Below are 18,652 nucleotides of genomic sequence, written 5' to 3' on the forward strand. Positions count from 1 at the left end.
ATGTAGCTACTGGATTGTAAATGTATTGATCGTAGATATAAATGGAAATAAGTTATTTGGGAAAGAAAAAGCCTGGGATGAATATTCCAAACCTGTGGAGTCTGTGTTTGACGGAGGCAGGTTGACGTCGAAGCCTTCCGGCAGCTCGATCGAGGTGAGGAACCGAACGTGTCCCGTGTGTCCGTGAGCCGAGCCCATCGGCAGCAGAGGAGCTTTCAGCGTCCCGACCCCCGTCCCCGAGCTGACCGCTGGGATGGTCAGCGTGAGGACCACCCCTGCACGACAGCATCGAGCTCCAGTGAGATCCCAGTATGACATCGATTCATAATCGGTGACAAAACGCAAACTGCGACTGAACTCTTTATTTTATGGTTGTACAATCCTTTTAGAGTGGAAAGGTTCAATAATAAAAAGGTTTAAAAACAAAAACATTCTACCTCTGTGCTGAGGTTTTGGGGAAGCAGTTACAAGAGTTCTCTACACTCACTAGTCATATTTCAAAAAAGAGCAATTAGGGTCATAAACAGAGCGGCTTCTCGGTATCATACACATTTATTGTTTCTGCAGTCAAGAGAGTTGAAGTTCAAATAGAATATTAAACAGCACAAATCATGTTTAGACCAAGAGAAGGAAAATATAATTCAAGGGGATTGTTTTATTGTGGAAACAGAAAAGCTTCTGTGTTTCTGTTTATAGGGTGAAACTATGGAGCCGTCTGAATGATGGGTTGAAACAATGTCAAAATATTGAGCAGTTTTTAGAAAAAGCTATAAAGAGATGATATTTAAAAGATACAACTATACAAATGCACAAATATCCTTTTCCTTACTTCCTTGTTTAGCCATGTATTCACTTTTTCACTGATTTGTATTCTTTTATTAATATAATTCAATTATAATTGTTTTTATTACATTACTGGTTGTTTCAGTCATGCTGTGATTATTACTGCTATTATCATTAAAATTATTTGTAAGGAGGTATTTTAAGTTGATTACTCAGGCAAAGTGAAGAGGTGGGGCTGGATAAGTTTTGACTTCCTCCCACTCCATTTTTTTTTTGTGAACATGGAAAAAGACAAACTAATTTTGATTCTCTCATTGTTGTTCTATGCTTATTGTGTTTATGTCCTTAGCTTAGTCTGGTGCTATGTTTAAATATTGTTTGTGTTCAAATAAATAAATAAACAATTAAAAAAAACAACAACAGTAAGTCATACTGATCAAGCAAACCTGATCATTTCTGCTGATTTCTGGGGTGAAGATGTGTTTTTACCTGCACTGGTTCCGATCCACAGCAGGTCTTTACAGGCCAGCAAGGCTGTGATTCTCAGACAGGCTGCCTTATGTTGTCTGATGATGGCATCCGCTCCTGAGTACGAAAAAAACAAACACGAAAACAAAAAGCTGTCAGTCACTCATGTTTATCGATTGTCAAAACAGAAAATTGAAAAGGTTCTGAACAGCAAACAGCCACGACACTACGACCACTGACTGAGGTACAGAAAATAGCACTGACGGCCCTTTAGTCAGGATGGTGCAGCAGTTAGCCCGAATGCTATGTGAATTTACCACAATTGTGAAAGTGTGTGTTTGCCTGTGATTTCCCTGAGATCAGCTGGGAACTGGAATGAGATGCACGCTGCCTTTTGTAAATTGTCAGCTAGAATCAGCTCCAGCGGCCCCCTGCAACCTTGAGCTGGTTAAATATACATGATGGATGGATCTCTACTCCGTGGCAACTGTCTGTGGGTGGAATATATCAGGCAGCAGATGAATGTTTTTTTAACCAGGAGGTAATGTCAGAAGCAAGCGAGAGGAGAAGCAGGCTCTGAGAGAGTCTGAAAAGGCCAGATTGTGACGGCGAGACAACAAGGTCAAAGCTTCTCCCATTACAATCCCAGTCAGACTGTCATAATGTCACGGCTGATCGGTGCGTGCACATTATCTGTTGTTCACCTGCAAGCATCTTGTGCACAGCCGGCGCCACGTCCACCTCCGTCAGGCTCTCCCAGCTCTGGGCGTGATACAGCTTGACCTGCGCGCTGCCCTGCAAGGCCAACCACACACCCTGACCGTACGCCACCATGCACGTCACGCAGCGGCTGCTGTCAGTGCCCACCTGGAAACAGTGCTGGGAGGAGGGAGGAAGAAACACACACACACACACACACACACGGATGAGTCGCCAGGGTGTCAGCGTTTCTCTATTGTCCCGCTGTCGCCACCAGACCTGCGATCCCACTAAATGCACTTCCTGTACCTACCTCCTGTACCAGTGTAGCGGTGTTGATAATTAGGACTCTGTTCTGTGAGCCACACCAGAGCTTCCCTCCCACCGGGACCATCTTTGTAACAGGACTACTGGGTGTACCCAGAACCAGTGTTTGTGAGGACTGAGCATCCCAGAAACTACCTGGAAATACAACAAGAGGGTAAAAAAGATGAAGAGGATCAAGTTTGTCCATTTTAAAGCAAGAAAAAACTATTTTAAAAGCTAAAACATGAATATAAAATGTACAGTTTCATGTAATCTGTGGAAAGAATAGTCTTTGTGTCTTACTCGTAGCAGTGGAGGGACAAAACACAATTTGACATGTATAGTGGTGCTTCACGTTCAAACTCCCAGCGTGTTCGGACTACAGAGGAGTTCAGCCATGACAAGATACAGCAGAGCAGGAAAACTAGAGCCTCAGAATGCTGGAGGCCACTTCTTACAGTAAGTATGTGAAGACTTCAGCTTACCTGCTTCCCTCTGATAAACAATCACCTCTCCATTCGCGAGGGACACAAACACTTTGTTGTCCAAGTACCTGAATAGAGCAAGAAAGCGTAAAGTTACACCAAGGCCGGTTTTGTGTCCTTTTCTTTCTTCCCCTCATAAAGCTGTGGGGTTTTTTAAAAAGTCAAAAGCAGTAGGAACAATCTACAATTTTGTCATTTGAAGGGCATTCTTTCTAAAGCAGAAGCTCTCATTTTTTTTTGGAAAAACAGCAGAAGATTAGAAACCGTGCTCACAGGATACAGAGGATGGATGCTGCGTGTTGCATCTTCATGCTGTTCTTGCGGTTGCGGATGTTGTCCGATGACTGGTACACGTGGATGCTGACAGAAACAAAGGCATTGCAGGGAATCAGCGGATGAAGAACCACTAACCCAACAAGTGATGAGGCAGTCAGCAGTGTGTTTATCGTGCTGGCAGACCCCTCACCAGCCGTCCTCGGTGCCCAGCCACACGGAGCTCTGGTAGGCCTCCGGGTCGATGCTGAGCAGGTCTTCCAGACTGGCCCTGGTGAAGGAGCCCCGGGACGACCGCCGCATGGCGCGGCCGTCCATGGGGCTCTCTGTGTGGGCGCGGCTGCCCCCGCCGACCCCCAGCAGCCCCTGAGCTCCATAGGAGCTCGCCACGGGGAACTCCTGCTCCTCCTCACTGCTGGTGGTCTCTGTAGCCATGTCCTTAGAGCTGGGACCTTCATCATCTTAGGGTGAGAAATTAAAAAAAATATTTAAGGAAATTATTTTAAAAAACCGTTGATTCTTGTGTGTGAAGTGTTTGCACTCACTGCCGTAGCTGGATGATATGGTGGAGTGGCTGGCCTGACTCTGCAGGGTGGAGGAGGGGCTGGGTGAATCTTCATCGTCGGTGTCGTCACTGTCGAATGGAACAAGCTCCGCCCCCGGCCCTGCAAACAACCCGTTAGCAGCCGAGCCTATGGATGAGTGTTTTCATCATAACTAACATTCTGGACATGTAGCATAGTACGAAAACACTCCTCTGTGGTGTAAACTCCACTGTGATACTGGTGCAGCAGAAACTAACCTGTTGGCTGATCTGCCAGCTGTAGAGTGGATTGAGAGATGGATATATGGAGCTGCTGCTGCTGCTGCTGCTGCTGCTGCTGCTGGCTGTGAGCGGCTGCTGCTGAGGCCGGAGCGGCCACAGGCTCGGACTGACGCTCCCTGACAGCAGGTCAGACGGGGATGGTTAAACAGCAGAAACATTAAGTCTGAGACAAAGGAAATGCACAAATCTGAAACAACTTTCAGTAATTCCCAATTCATCAACGTGTAAAAAAGTGTTCTTTCAGGCTTGAATTTTAACAAGTTCTAAAGCAGCGTTACTTTAACAGCACTGCTTTTGGCAGTAAATCATCAGTCATTGATTGCTATTATGAAATTATTATCCAGTTGGATGAAAACAGTTAGAGCTCCCCGTTACGCCTGAGTCAGCAGGTATATTTATCATTATTAAAGCTTTTGTCTTTCATTTCCAAACCTCCTCTTTAACATTAACAAAGATAATAATGATCATTTTATGTTTATAGCACCTTTCACACATACAAATCAGCTCACAGTTACTTACAAGGAAGACGAATACAAAGGAAACAACAGTCATCAAATACATGGCAAAAACACAAATGCACATAATAAAATGAGAAATGGATAAAAGGAGGAAGAACTAATTAAAAAACAGGTGGTTTAAAGTAATATTACTCATAAAATAACTCAGTTGTGTGTGTGTGCCTATTCCAAACATGAATGTGTCCTGATGAAGCTCTACAAGGAGAAACAGGACAACGTCTACAATATAAAAGCAAGTCCAGGCCCTGGGAGACCAGGAGTGCCCTCATCTGCTCAGACTGACCCACAGTGTGCCGACAGCTCAGCTGCTGCGTCACAAGCAACACGACAACAACACAACTGAGTGCTCGTCATTCAGACAAGCTGATGAAGACAAGCTGAAGGCAAAAACAGCTACTTTTCTAGCAAACAGTTAATATTACATTCAGTATTAGTTCATCAGATATCTTGCGATTTGAAAAGTAACTAGCAGCTGTAGTGCTGATTTTCTACTCTGGTGCTCACTGACCTTCCTTTAAGTCCCGGGACTGCAGCGATGCATATGATCCGGGCTGAGCAGACGGCGATGCAGGCCTCCACTGTCGGCTCGTCTTTAATGTTCAGCAGACACACCTGTGCAGAGGACAACCACATTCACAAATCTGTATTCTGTCTGTTTCTCCACTCCAGAACAAAGCATGGCCTGGAACTGTTCCTCACCTGTCCAACGTATCCGTCGCTGTTACACACCCACACTTCACAGCCGCTGTCAGGGCAGCTGTGGCTCGGAGACGCACAGGAAAACTGGAGGAAACGGGCAACACACGAGTGAACATGACATTCGTACAGTCTGCAGGGACTGCAGGTACGAACAGAATCTGAATGAAATATCTGATTTTTACCTTCACAGTGAAAGTGAAAAAGGTTTTCTGGGATATAGTAAAGGAGATATGGTCTCCGTCGCTTCTTACCTGCATCCCGCTGCGGGTCTTCATAATAGGAATGGCCTTTAAGAACTCTGGATCCCACTGGTCTTTATTCATAGCTGAGAAAGAGACACACAGATGTCAGCTAAAGTTTGATTCTTGAAAAGAATAAGAAATATGTCGTGTGGATAAAACATGTCATCCACACGTATCGTCCCTCAAATCTTCTGTCCTTCCAAATTTATCATGCGGAAAATGCAATCCTGTCTTTTTATGGAACTTTTTCACGCACCGAGCTTTTTCTTGGCGTCCTCAAAGGCCTGTTCAAAGCTGGAGCGAGCGTCAGGCGAGGCGAACTCGAAGATGAAGCTGCTTTCAGCTGAGGCGGTGGTAAACTCCAGCTTTGTGGGCAGGAAGGTCATACTGAAGGCCAAAGACTGTTTCTCTGACAGCTCTCTGTGCACCGACGCCATCAGGTCCTTTATCACCTCGTCTAAAGACTGAGAGGAATAGAAACAGGCAGAGGAGAAAAAAATATACTGTAAAGAAACAGGCTCGGTGAAAAGGTGATTGAAAAGGCAAGAATGGGAGTGAGTAAAGATAAAAAATGAGGGAGTCTTGAACTGGATGTGTGAGTTCACAGTACCTGGTGGGGGAAGCTGAGGGTCTCGGACAGCTTGCTGATCTGCCCCAGCGTGCTGAGATCCTCATCCAGCCGGCTGATCATCTTCTGGATGGTTTCCCTGTTCGTCGCCTGTGTGGAGCCTGTGGCAGTGAGCAATAAACAGTCCGAGAAAATAAAAATGTTGACATGGAAACACCGGAAAATGAGCTCTTCAAACCCAAACAGGCCAAATGGTTTATAATGTGATGCTGAGATATTTGATGCAGCAGTTTCATGCTGATCAATGGGAAAAGAGTGAGGTTAAGCTAAGAAACCAATTTTAATTTGTGTAGTTTCTGTCCCTACTTGTGATTCGAGAGACAAAATTCTTACATAATGTGAATCAAGATGATAAGAAAACCACACATTATTTTTCAACTGTTTTATTTGGGTACATCTTTTAAAAACACCTTTTTTGGAGATATATTCCAATTAACACAAGACAAGAGTCTTACTTTTCACCACCTCCACGTCCTCAAGAGGGAGTTTCCACAGGAACTTGTATTTGCTGGACGTGTCGATCACACTGGCTGCAGAGTACCTGAGAGGGAAGGACACAACAAACAGGAAAGCATGTCATAAAGACCACTGTTGTTTTCATGGATGCCGTTCACCACCAGGGGGCAGTGTGGGTTAGGGATGTCTGGAGATATAAGAACCCGGAGCAAAGTTCTGGAGTCCAACCTGAACACACTGAGTTACATGTGAGGTTAGAAGTAGCGTGAAAGTTAAAATCACTCTGAGACAATGTAGTGTTAGAACCACTGTGACAGGTCAGTGTGTGTGTGTGTGTGTGTGAGTGTGTGTGCAGGACTTACAGGCTCATGGAGCTGCGCCTTAATGAGCCGGACTTCCTCTTGAGAGTGGTGCAGATGATCAGATCACTGAAGAGGAAGAGAGAGCGATCTTTCTTTCCTCCCACAGACTTCTACAGACAGAGAGAGAGAACAAGAGAGAGATCTTGAGAAGATAAAATATTCTTGCAGCAGTTCTCCACACCCGAGGAGAAAGAGCGAACACTGAGTTATACTGAAAAATCAGGGTTCAGTCTTTCACTTCCAAAAAAGACTTGAGTTCAAACAGCATTTCTTACCGCCTCCATGACGATTTCCTGTCTCAAGAACTTCCTCTGAGGATTCAGAATCTGCCATGAACAAATGAGAATAAATGATTACTTCATATCACAAAGCACACACACACTCCTCTTCTGTCCCCTTTTCAGTTTGGTTTGCACATCAGAAAATGCAAGACACTAGACCTTTTACAGACGGGGTGCTCGCTCTACAGTCTGACAGTAAAATCCACCAGAACTTGCCTACGTCAGTTTTTGTTTCTTGCTACAGCTCAAGCAGACGTTATTACTTGCAAAGAGGAAGTTGGCTCCATGAATTTACTCTCACATGCTCGACTCCCTCTATGTGCGACTCGATCTCCTGGATGACCCTGGCCTCCCTCTCCGCCTCCTCAGCAGAGCGGCGTCCTTTATTGATTTTCTCCGCCAGCCGCTTGATGTCCCTCTGAGCGTCCAGGAGGTACGAGTGGTCCGGGTGATCCTCCGGCGTGTGCTTCAGCAGGTCCTTGAACAAAACGACACAAATCCATGAATCTCCTTTAAGGAGGAGTGTGACAGGAGATGAGAGAGAGAGTGAGTCAGTTTGTGTTGGACTGACTCGCCGGCTCTGGAAAAGCATTGTGTGAGAAACTGTGCGTTTATGGCCGCTTCATGTCTCGTGAGTGGATGTATCATTGTTCTTAAATCTTCACTGCAGCACCTCCAGCGGCCTTCACTCTCATTTTATTACCATGTTCATAACAGACTACACTGATCCTGTTCATCTCGGTCAGACCGGCCAGATAAAGAAGCCTCGAAACGGTTGGTGTCATATGTTAAAAAGTGATTCAAACAGATTGCAATTTCAAACAAATCATCAGGATATTTGACCACGTTCAGATGACCTGATTTTCTGTCAGAAGCCTCCAAACTGAATGGATAAGACTGGACATCAACTGTATGCATTCACATATATTCAAAGTTTGCTTCCTTTTCTCCTCTGCCTGTTTAAATTGTTTATTTGAAAAAAAAAAAAAAAGTGTATTCCTCTTGCAGCTAAAAGGAAAACTTTGCACAACCCACCTTGACCAGCAGCTCGTATCGTGGAATCCGTTGCACAGGTTTGATCATCAGATCGCCCAGAGCCTGCTTCTCCTTGTTCTCACGCATGTTTTGCTGTTGAGGATGAAAGAAAACAAAGAAAATCAAGTGAGAAAAACCAAAAAAGGTCCTCATTCTGAATGATGCACTTCACTTCTCCATCCCCCGGATGGTGAAGTGTCTCCAAATTCAGCTCCCTGGTCTGAGGATGAAGGACGATACGATCAGACACGATCTGGTGGTGAGTTTGTGCATCTCAGCTGTTTTCCCCCCAAATCCTTTCATTCCAGGCGGCAGACCACAATATCAGAGGATGAAACGGAGGCCTGCATGATATAACTCGGCATATCTCTGCTGTTCTCACTGATTTAAACTGTTTATAAGGGTTAGATTGTCAGATCTTTGTCGGGAAATATTTTTTGCAGTTACAGTTTAAAAAACATTTCAGAAACACACCAGAACAGTTTAACTCAATCCGTTTCTGCGGTTCATTTTATTCAGACTGACTGGTAGACTTCAGTAAACAGTGTTCAGGATATTCACTGCTTGTTTTCAAACTAATCCATATTTTCAGAGCCGCCGCTCACACAAGCTGTGAATAGGACTCACGCTGACCTCGAGAAACTTGTGAAAAGCCGGCTTGGCCTCCTTGGCGATCCTCACAGCGTCTTTGGCGTTGAGAAAGTTGTCGATGTAGGCTGAGTACATGTTCGCCAGAGCCTCTTTGGAGAACTGCAGAGCAGGAGAGAACGCTTGGCTTACAGGAGGGAACTGATGTGAAAAACAGCATGAGTTTTACTGGAGGAGAAATTAAAAATAATGCACCAGAGGTCACGAAGAAACGTTTTAACAGAAGATCAAAACTCTTCGTCTTGCCATGTAAAAACGCTGCACACATTTTTTTCCATATCTTTGTTACATTTACTTTTTTTGGTCTATAATAGCAATTCAATTGTTTTGTTGCACTTTCTGAATCGTTTGTTTCCTTAATTTTATCAAATTAATTTTCAATTTTAGCTTTATCAAGAGATTTGCTGTTTTATGTTTTACCTTTTTTCCATCTTTTCCCACCTTATTATCATATTCCTCTGTCATTTAATCTTATTTCATCCATGTATTTTCTTTTCGTTATTTAAGTTTGACTTTTAGCTTCCTGTTCTGTCATTCAAAACGTAGTTACATTTTTTTCCATTTATTTCTGTTCTTCATTCTGGTCCACGCTTGTTTCATCTTTGTTAAACTAAACTGGCCTGTTTGAAAGGCGAGCCGACTCACAAATGTGTTCAAACTGCAGCTTCACAGAGAAAATAGCTCCAGATTTTCAGAATGTGGCTGGATTCACAAAAAAGGTTGAGTTTTTCCAGTCAATCTTGTCTTTTTCTTTCTCTTCATCACCTAAACTCTCGGTTAACAGACATTCAGATGAATCACTCTGACTTCTTTCTCTTTTTTTAAATGGCGAAGACCTTGAGAAAAAAAGAATGAAGGAGACAGACGAACATACAGCCACAACAAGGCGTTTCTTTTAAAATCTCAAACTGGAAGATGTCTGTTCCTCTCTGTCTTTCCCTTCTTTGTTCATTCTGTGGCTCTCCCATCATCATCATCATCATCATCCTCCTTATGTCTCTTCGTCTACAAGAGAACAGTAAGTGAAATCTGAAATCTGAGCTAAAAGTGAAAAGCCTGAAATGGCAGAGAGAAAACCAACATGGGAAATTACTGATTTAAAGCTTGTAATGACAAATGTGCCAAACTAACATTTAATTTGAAAAATGAACTGTAACAGCGACAGAGGTGTATATCACTTGTTTCTTTGTTGTGTTTTACAATTTAGTTGTAGTTTCATGATTGGTGGTTTCTGACAAAATGATTTTAGATCTTGAAAAAAAAGGCCGGTGCTGCTCCAGGAAAAAATGAACCGACAACATCACCTTTGACTTAATATGATGACTGACAGCTTCGCCTATTTTGTTTAATCCTAATCTGTGCTCAGATTCTGTGGGTACCTTCCCTTTAATTTTTCCTCAAACTGCTCTCAGGGTATTCAGAGCAACTCAGCCAAACGCTGGAATAACTTGGTTTGAAGAAAGACTTAGATCGTCTTAGCGTTGTCTTATCAAGCGAATGTGCTGGTATTACGACGCCCTTTAGGAAAACACGTTCATAAATGAATCTGTTATTTTCTATTTGAGGCAGAAAAATATTTGTAGAAAATAAAATCCTGCCCTGTGTGAGGCTCGAACAGAAAAAACACACACAAAGAGAATATATAAAGCATGAGGTATGAATAAACTGGATGATTTAGGTTTCCATGTGCTTCCCAGTTTGTTTCGCCCACTTCTATTTCATTTTATTCTATTTCTGTGGTTTCCTGCGTTTCCTCCATTGTGCCAGAGAGTTTAGGTGTTTCTCACTTTGTATGTGAAATAAAATGAAACAAATTGAAGCACTTTCAGACTTTCCTCGTTCCTCGGCGTGTTGTAAAAATGTCTTTGCATGAATAGAAGTCCTTCACTCATTCATTTCTCCCCAAACTGACATTCACTAATGGAGGCCTTGGAGCTCGGGGTTTTTTAAAAGCGTACTTTCAGAGGCGCCCTGGGGTCATGAGAAATTTTAAAAGGGTCACCGAGCGATCACTGGAAAAACAACACATTAAACTAACGCTGCCAACAATAGAACAGCTCTTAATAAAGCAGAAATATCTTTAAAGACTGTTTATTCATGTCTGCAGGAACATCATTTTTAAATGTCGTGTTTGTCGGCCGCTCCAGCGTCCTCCCGGCGGCCGGAGACGAGAGCGTCAGATCCGTTACTGAGCGAGAACGTCTGCAGTTATTGTTTCAGAGGCCCTCTTTACACGATGAGATCCCACAGGCACAGAGAACAACGCTTCGTCTCCACTCACCGACTGGATCAGGAGGTGTCCGACGGTTTGCCGGTCGTGCCACTGGCTGACGCAGCCGGTCACCTGCTCCAGGAAGTCCTCGTGGTGCTCCAGGATCTCCGGGATCTGGAAGAACATCTCGTCCACCAGCAGAGGGTCCACGATGGAGCCGCCGTCCGGGTGTTTGAGGGGACGCATGTAGCCCTGGAGGGACGGAGCCACCACGGAAGACGAGATACGCGAGAGAGTGATGAAAAATAAAAAAAAACATTCACACATCCACTTTGTCTCAACCCTGTTTTCACCTTCATGATCTTAAAATATCTTTTTACTTTTATCACAATTACTAAGTCAAACCCTCCCTGACATCTTTTATTTTTTCATTTTGGTTTCTAATGTCAGTCGCAGCATTATTCATTTAGTATTGGAAGATGATAGTCCACTTTTGTAACATGATGCTTCAAGGAGTCTATACAGATTTTGTAACCACACAATTTCATATATTTGGCCACTTAGCTTTCCTTTCTTCTTCTCCTAATTCAATCGCGGGCAGATTTAGAGCTTCAGCGTCCCATTAAGCTCGACTCGGACAAACTCCAGTTCCGCCGTGCTGCGCTTGGAAACCCAGTTGACTTTGAAACGATCTCAGGCGGATGTGACCCAGAAGCTCCACTTATCCGTACGTGGCTCGCCGCCCGACACCAATGACACATCTGATGACTAACTCAATCTGCAGGCGGAGGCATCGGCACTGAAGAAAGTTTGCACTAAAAGAATGATCGAAACACAGCCCTCGTTCAGCTTGCACATGCTTTGTCACCTTTTATTTCTTGGAATAATGTTATAAAAAAAACCATGACTGCCTGCTAACTTTATCTCGCATAGAAACTCTTCGATTTTCATTCAGATTGACCCACATATTGACAATACACAACAACCTCCACATTATGTGGGAATAACGATGCGCCCATATTTACCGCCGGTAAGACTGTAGCGGTTACACAAGTTGTTCCCAGAGAATCGGGTTAAAGAGGTAAGAAAGGCGAGCGCGATCAGCATGTAGGTCAGTGTGACACACATACAGTAGCAGACTGGATGACACACCTGACACGGTGCCTCTGGGATGTCATGCAGACCCAGACCGCGCTCGCACCTTGACGTCAACCTGCAGTCAGGATGCGCCGCCGGTGTGACCAGCTGCTCTGCTGACATTTTCATGTTATATGAATAATTATTGTTGGGATCAATAATAAAAAAAATCAAAGCTCTGTCTGTGCTACTTCGATACGAATTACGTCAATTTGACATGAACTGTGGGAACTGCCACAGCTTTTGTTTTCCAGTAAAGGTTGTTTTCATGTTTGATTTACTTCCTTTTGTAGTGTCTATTAAATTCAGTAAATCCATTTTTATGGATGTTTATTTTGATGAAATAATTTGTAGTGAAACTCTCCACTTACTTATTATGATTTCTTTAAAATTTAAAACAAAAGAATCATATTGGTAAAACTCATTACACGAATCCTACATTTTCGTGCTGCAGCAAGTCTAATTAAGTTCTATCATTTGTTTTACTGAGGGGGCTTAACAAACTAGACCAGAGATGCCAAAACTGGTCCACAAGAGGCTCGAAACTTGCCTGAAAAAAACTAAGGAACAAATGGTAAAAATGTCAAGAAAAACACCGATGTCAGAGTGACTTGAAGCATGAAGCAACAACTGTTTTCGGAGTTTCTCTTTTTTTAAAATTTATATTTCAAAGTCTTATGCTCCAGATTGTATCATTAAAATGTACTTTTTGTTGACACTGTAGTTATTTTTGGTAGTAAGTTTTGGTTTTGTGAAAATAGACATTTTTCTTGACATATACTCTGTGCCACAGCAAAGAACAACGTTAAAGTTTGAACTTAAACTTTATCACCGCACTATGTATTTTACCTGCAGACTCAAGAACAAATTAGGGCGTAAGTGGCCCTGAATTAAAATGTGCTCGACACCCCTGGTCTACATCCTCCTACGTGTGGTTTTGATACAAAAACACAAAAATGGCTCTGGTGGTATGGGACCTTTCCCAAAGTATTTCTCAAAACTCAAGTTAGATAGCAGAAAGTACCGGTGCGCCCGTTCATGCTTAATTCCTGGTTGTGCCTTTTTTTTATCATATAAATTAAACATATTTTATATGCATTCAGCACAAAAGAGGGGACAAAGTATTCATGCACAAAAACAAGAGACAGCTAACACCTGCATAAAGAAAATATGAAGATTGTGTGAGGGTCTACAGACGGACTAGAAATCAACAGTTATTCCACTTTCATGATTGCATCTGAGACGCACTCATGCTTTGCAACATTTTTTTTCAACTCAACTGCTTCCAAATTTGCCCAAATAAATTCTGTAATTTTGGATGAGTGCCGCTTTCATTTCAGCTCGTATTGATTCTCTTTTTCAGACCACTTATCAGCGTGAGCTGAAAATGACTTGGTCAGAGGACGAGAACTGGAAACGCTTCCTCTTGGAAATCTCTCACACAACGAACAGAGAGGAACTCCCAAGAGTTGGATTTCAAGTTTGGGCAGCGGTGCCGTCAAGCCGTCGCTGCTCGACCACATCTGACGTGCGCCTTCAAGGATATGCACCTTCACAGCAGTCGCCGTGGTAACACTTTACTTTGCCCGTGTCGTCATGGGAACCGAGCCCAGGATTATTCACATTGTGGCCACACATACTCACATAAAGAGCGCGCGCACGGGCAGAAGAGCAAAGTCAGTGTCTGTGTGGGACGAGCGCGCGCAAGTATAAACACACGCACACTGTGTCAAACTGAACGCGTTTGCTCGCCGCCCCTCATCCACACACACACGAGAACATAAACGTGACACGTTATACAACAGGGCGACTGCAGGTAGCAAAAGTAACGGTATGTGTGTGAGAGAGGGATGCTGCAGAGAGTTGGGGTAAAGGCTAGTTAGCTATTATAGTGTGTGTGTGTGTGTGTGTGTGTGTGTGTGTGTGTGTGTGTGTGTGTGTGGGTGGGCAGATAATGCTGATGACAGTGAGATGTGATGGGGTTAGCAGATTAGCCTGGCAGGATGAATGACAATAAGTGCATTACATAACACCTTTGTTACCTACATTCATTATTCATGTCCTCAGCACTCCGCGACTCCAAAACGAGCGCTTCACTTTCCTTTGTGCGTTACTCTTTTGTATACTTTTGTCATGTGAGTCTCTCGGTAACACTCAGTGAAAAGACGTCAGACAGATGCCCACCGATTCCCAGTCTGCAAGGGGGTTTCTTTCTGTTCAAAGAGTGTACTGCTACATCTTCTCTGAAAGCAAAGGGCTGCGGCATGCAACAAGAAACTAGACAGCAGGGGGAATATCTGCTGAGTGTGTGTTTTCATGCAGTTGCGTGTGTGTGGTACCTGAATGAGAGTGCGTAGGGACTCCACATACGACTGCTCTGTGTCCACGAGGGTCATCATCACATGTCTCCTCATATCCTGTAAAGAAACATCAAGGTCATCTTCACTATACACTTCACCGCCTCTCATGCTGCTTTATGTTTGTGTCACAACCTCTATTACAGAAATGAAAAACACCAGGGAGATCTGAGACATGTAACACACAAACATGTGCACATGTCTCCTTCAAGCATGTAATGAATCACAATTTCATCTGAGTGTTCTGACCAGCCCTGAAGTGCAGATAGAAAATAACCAAGAGATAAATATATATTCAGTATGTTGCCTTCCTCTTATCAGAAATTGTTTTCTGTTTTGTACAGAGTCTCTGACAAATAAACCAGTGTTGGTGAACTCAGATATGAGAACATATTTTCCAAATGTAGGCCTCAGAGGTCACTGAGCACGTCAGTCATTGTCACAACTAGATTCAGACATGTCAAAGCAAACCAGAGTAAAAGCAAAGAGGCTCCAGCTTTTCTTCTGCCAATGTTTTGGCTAATCTGAGATCATCCAAAAAGGACAAGAGACAGAGCGTCCGCAAAGAAAAGAGAAGAGGAACCACTGGTCTCGAGGACTTAACGAGCTAGAGGAGTTAAGTCTGTCAACCAGAAAGCAGTTTGGATGAAACTGAACCAGAATAAACCCCCAATAATAGACCGGAACCTCGAAAAGATTCAGAAAGCTTTAATTAGGCTCAGACAACTTTAGAAAATGAGGTCAGGTTTCTCTCTCACTCTTTTTTTTTTTTTTTTTTTGCCACAATAGAGGACAAATGGATTTTTTCCCCCCAGAAATGAGTGCATTTTGAAACTGCCTTGGAAACATTTCCATAAGGACAGATAGCGATGCATATCCGACCGACACGTCACTGATCCACAGTCTCTGTCGTCGGCTGTTGTTAAGCTGTTTCTTGTCTTTACTGTGGAAATAAACAAAGTAAACAAATGCCACATTTAAGGATATCAATTCCTTTTTTTTGTCAAACTGCAAAAACCAATAATCTTGTTTTCAAATCCCGAAAATCAACGAGGCAAACAAAGAAAATGCACATACTTTTATTCATATATCGTGGGCAAAAATAATTACTTATTATCAACTATACCGGCTGACTGGCACATAAAAGCAAACCTGTGATGGGTCACAACACATTTCGAGTCACATTCTTGTCCTGCACACCCTTATTCTGTTAAATTCCCAACGTGGTACTCAGCCATCCCGTAATAGCTTCCTCTTCTTGAACTCCCGTGACCTGTGACCTCTGCTGAACGCTGCAAACACGTACTTATTACCAGCGCGACACAAGCGAGAAAACACCGCCAAGCACAGGTTCTGTTCTCACATCACTGTCATGATGGCGGGTGGAAATATCTTTTAATCTTCTTGACATTTAAGTCTGCACATTCAGTCTGGAGAGACACTACAATTTAGAGGGGATTTGTTATAATATGAAAATAACCATAAATGAAAAAAACTAAATTATTCTTCTGTAAAGAAGACGACAGACCCCCTGGCTTTTTGATATTTTAAATCAACTTTCCAACAACACGGTGAAGAATGAAGAATATCATCTGATTGTAAATGTTCCTCTCAAATCGAGCATGTCTCGTTTTTTCATTCCCAGTGTTTCTTTAGTGGAGAAAACTGAATCGCTCCTGACCTTTACATTCTGACTGGTTTATTTTGTTGGAGTTACTTGACTGAAATATTTCATGTGAAAGGTCACTGCACTTTATTATAAATATTATTATACAGGAGGCAGATGGAGGAGACATGAGCGCACGCACGCGCGCGCACACACACACACACACACACACACACACACACACACACACACACACACACACACACACACGCACACACACACACGCACACACACACACACACACACACACAAGCAAACCATGACTCAACAGCTACCACTAATGGTGATTCATAACCTGTGGATGGAAGTAAATGAGCTGCACCAACACGTTCAAAACAAAGAGGCCGGAGAGGAAACGACACAGAGAACGACAGGAATCCATCAAGAAGGGTTTGCATCCATTCTGGCTTCACACGAGCAGGAACTTACTTCAGATATTATAGTTAATTATTGTGAGATGAATCAAAAACCAGTTGTTAATGATCTCAGTTTTAGCGTCATGCGATCTCTAGCTGCTGAATCGCAGTTTCCAGCAGCTTCTCTGGTGAACTGTACTGACATGGACTGAACGCTGAAAAGGTTCAGTCCTTTAACAGCAAGTCTATTTTAACTTGTGACACACTGTGTGTTTGTTGGAGACAGAGATGTAGGACAATAACAAGGAGAGCATAACGGCCCTGGAACAAGTCACATTTATTATCTCAGGGGTCTCAGGGGAGCTTCCCAAAATACGCTGGGACCAAACATCACTTATAAATATCAGATGGAGCCACAGGCAAAAAAAAAATAAATAAATAAAAACCCCTATGGTGCATATATAACCACGGTCGCTCTCCCTCTCTCATTCACACAGCCCGCCGTGCACACAAACACACACACATTCGCCCTGCGCTCTCCCCTGCTGGCATCACAGCGCCCTATAAATAACCCGAACAATAACTTTCCAGAAAGGCCACGTTTAGAGCTTGGCATCTGAACGGGTCCCAGGAGGGCTGCGGGCCACTGCTGGAGGGCGAAAGGCGGCGTGTGGATGGAGGAACGAGCATCTCTGTGTGAGAGACACTGCATATGGGTGAAAAATCTTTGAAATGCACATCAGTTTTCATCCACTTATTTTTTTTTTTTCTCCCCGGAGTGTGTTTTGTCTGTGCTCCTGCATTTAGAGCGGAGCGGCTCTCGGGGCAAAAAGTTCACAGCAAATCAGTTCGTCCCCGCCACGCAAACACAAGCACAATGGAGGGGAGGAAATAACTGGAGGATTGCACAAGGCTGAGGAGGGAATCGCACAATGACACAGCAATCATCCATTAACGATGCCTGATTACTCTCTACGAGCTCCATATTCAGGAGGATCGGGGCCAAGTGTCTCAGTATGAATATGATACTAAATTCTATTTTTGCTACAAAGGCAGATAAAAATCAATCTTTTCAAAGAAACAAACAAAAAAAAAATTCTTCCCATGACATACATTAATACATAATGCTATTAATTACATAATTGAAAGTTTTCAAGGTTTCTTTAATTTTTTTTATTGAGATATTGCCGCTCAGAGATTTCAAATTGTAACTTTGATGTTGAGACGATTGGTTAAAGGAATACTCCACCCAAAAAACGATTTGGCCTCATTTTCTACTCACCCTCATGCTGAGAAACACTCTGGAGCACTTTTTTGATGTTTCAAATGCAGTTGGAGATGTTTGGGGATTTTCGTTGTCAACAAACAGGGACCGACAGAGCCCAACAGAAAAAATGGTCCATAAAATCCACAAAACGTTCCCATTTTCCTTCATACTGCTCGTCCGCTGTAATCCAAGTGTCCTGAGTGCGTAACGTCCATAATTAATTCTTAACGAGGTCATTTAGTACATTTTAAGAGCCCAAACAGGGCGCTCTCATACAGCTCCATTGCATGTCTGCACGCGCACCCTGAACTACGGAAGCCGCGGCAGACCAAGCAACACGCTTGTGCCCTTTCAGCAGGACACCGAATTCAAAGCTTTAAAACAGTAGCCAGTCACTTTTGTGATTGTCCACAGCTCGGTTACTCACAGCAGAATATATACAGCGGAACTTCTTCTTCAACGCTTGCAATTTAGAAAAGTAGTCGCTGAAAGCGCGCAAGCGTCTGGCTTGGTCTGCCGCGGCTTCCGTAGTTCAGGGTCCGCGCGCAGACATGCAATGGAGCTGTATGAGAGCGCCCTGTTTGGGCTCTTAAAATGTACTAAATGACCTCGTTAAGAATTAATTATGGACGTTACGTGCTCAGGACACTTGGATTACAGCGGACGAGCAGTATGAAGGAAAATGGGAACGTTTTGTGGATTTTATGGACCATTTTTTCTGTCGGGCTCTGTCGGTCCCTGTTTGTTGACAACGAAAATCCCCAAACATCTCCAACTGCATTTGAAACGTCAAAAAAGTGCTCCAGAGTGTTTCTCAGCATGAGGGTGAGTAGAAAATGAGGCCAAATCGTTTTTTGGGTGGAGTATTCCTTTAATGTCTTAAAACTATACAGAAGATCAGTTTTGTGCACCTAACTTTTCACACATGAAACAATTTTATATTCTCTG

General features: G+C 43.3%; 1 protein-coding gene across 1 annotated transcript in view; it reads right to left on the bottom strand.

Annotated features, from left to right (window-relative positions):
- arhgef17 (Rho guanine nucleotide exchange factor (GEF) 17) overlaps window positions 1-18,652 on the bottom strand; it is a 70,714-nt gene that overhangs the window by 3,665 nt on the left and 48,397 nt on the right. The window contains exons 3-24 of the mRNA XM_030108224.1: window positions 14,398-14,475; window positions 10,991-11,173; window positions 8,695-8,811; window positions 8,062-8,154; window positions 7,328-7,504; window positions 7,021-7,071; window positions 6,746-6,855; window positions 6,383-6,468; window positions 5,910-6,028; window positions 5,556-5,763; window positions 5,309-5,382; window positions 5,058-5,141; window positions 4,867-4,970; window positions 3,817-3,956; window positions 3,560-3,679; window positions 3,208-3,475; window positions 3,015-3,101; window positions 2,742-2,809; window positions 2,264-2,412; window positions 1,956-2,130; window positions 1,273-1,368; window positions 93-275 (exon numbers count right to left, since the gene is read on the bottom strand). Of these exons, the coding sequence (XP_029964084.1) occupies window positions 93-275; window positions 1,273-1,368; window positions 1,956-2,130; window positions 2,264-2,412; window positions 2,742-2,809; window positions 3,015-3,101; window positions 3,208-3,475; window positions 3,560-3,679; window positions 3,817-3,956; window positions 4,867-4,970; window positions 5,058-5,141; window positions 5,309-5,382; window positions 5,556-5,763; window positions 5,910-6,028; window positions 6,383-6,468; window positions 6,746-6,855; window positions 7,021-7,071; window positions 7,328-7,504; window positions 8,062-8,154; window positions 8,695-8,811; window positions 10,991-11,173; window positions 14,398-14,475 (2,770 nt within the window). The remainder of the gene's footprint in view (window positions 1-92; window positions 276-1,272; window positions 1,369-1,955; window positions 2,131-2,263; window positions 2,413-2,741; window positions 2,810-3,014; window positions 3,102-3,207; window positions 3,476-3,559; window positions 3,680-3,816; window positions 3,957-4,866; window positions 4,971-5,057; window positions 5,142-5,308; window positions 5,383-5,555; window positions 5,764-5,909; window positions 6,029-6,382; window positions 6,469-6,745; window positions 6,856-7,020; window positions 7,072-7,327; window positions 7,505-8,061; window positions 8,155-8,694; window positions 8,812-10,990; window positions 11,174-14,397; window positions 14,476-18,652) is intronic.

Source organism: Salarias fasciatus, chromosome 14 (assembly GCF_902148845.1).
Source record: "Salarias fasciatus chromosome 14, fSalaFa1.1, whole genome shotgun sequence".
NCBI lineage: Eukaryota > Metazoa > Chordata > Actinopteri > Blenniiformes > Blenniidae > Salarias > Salarias fasciatus.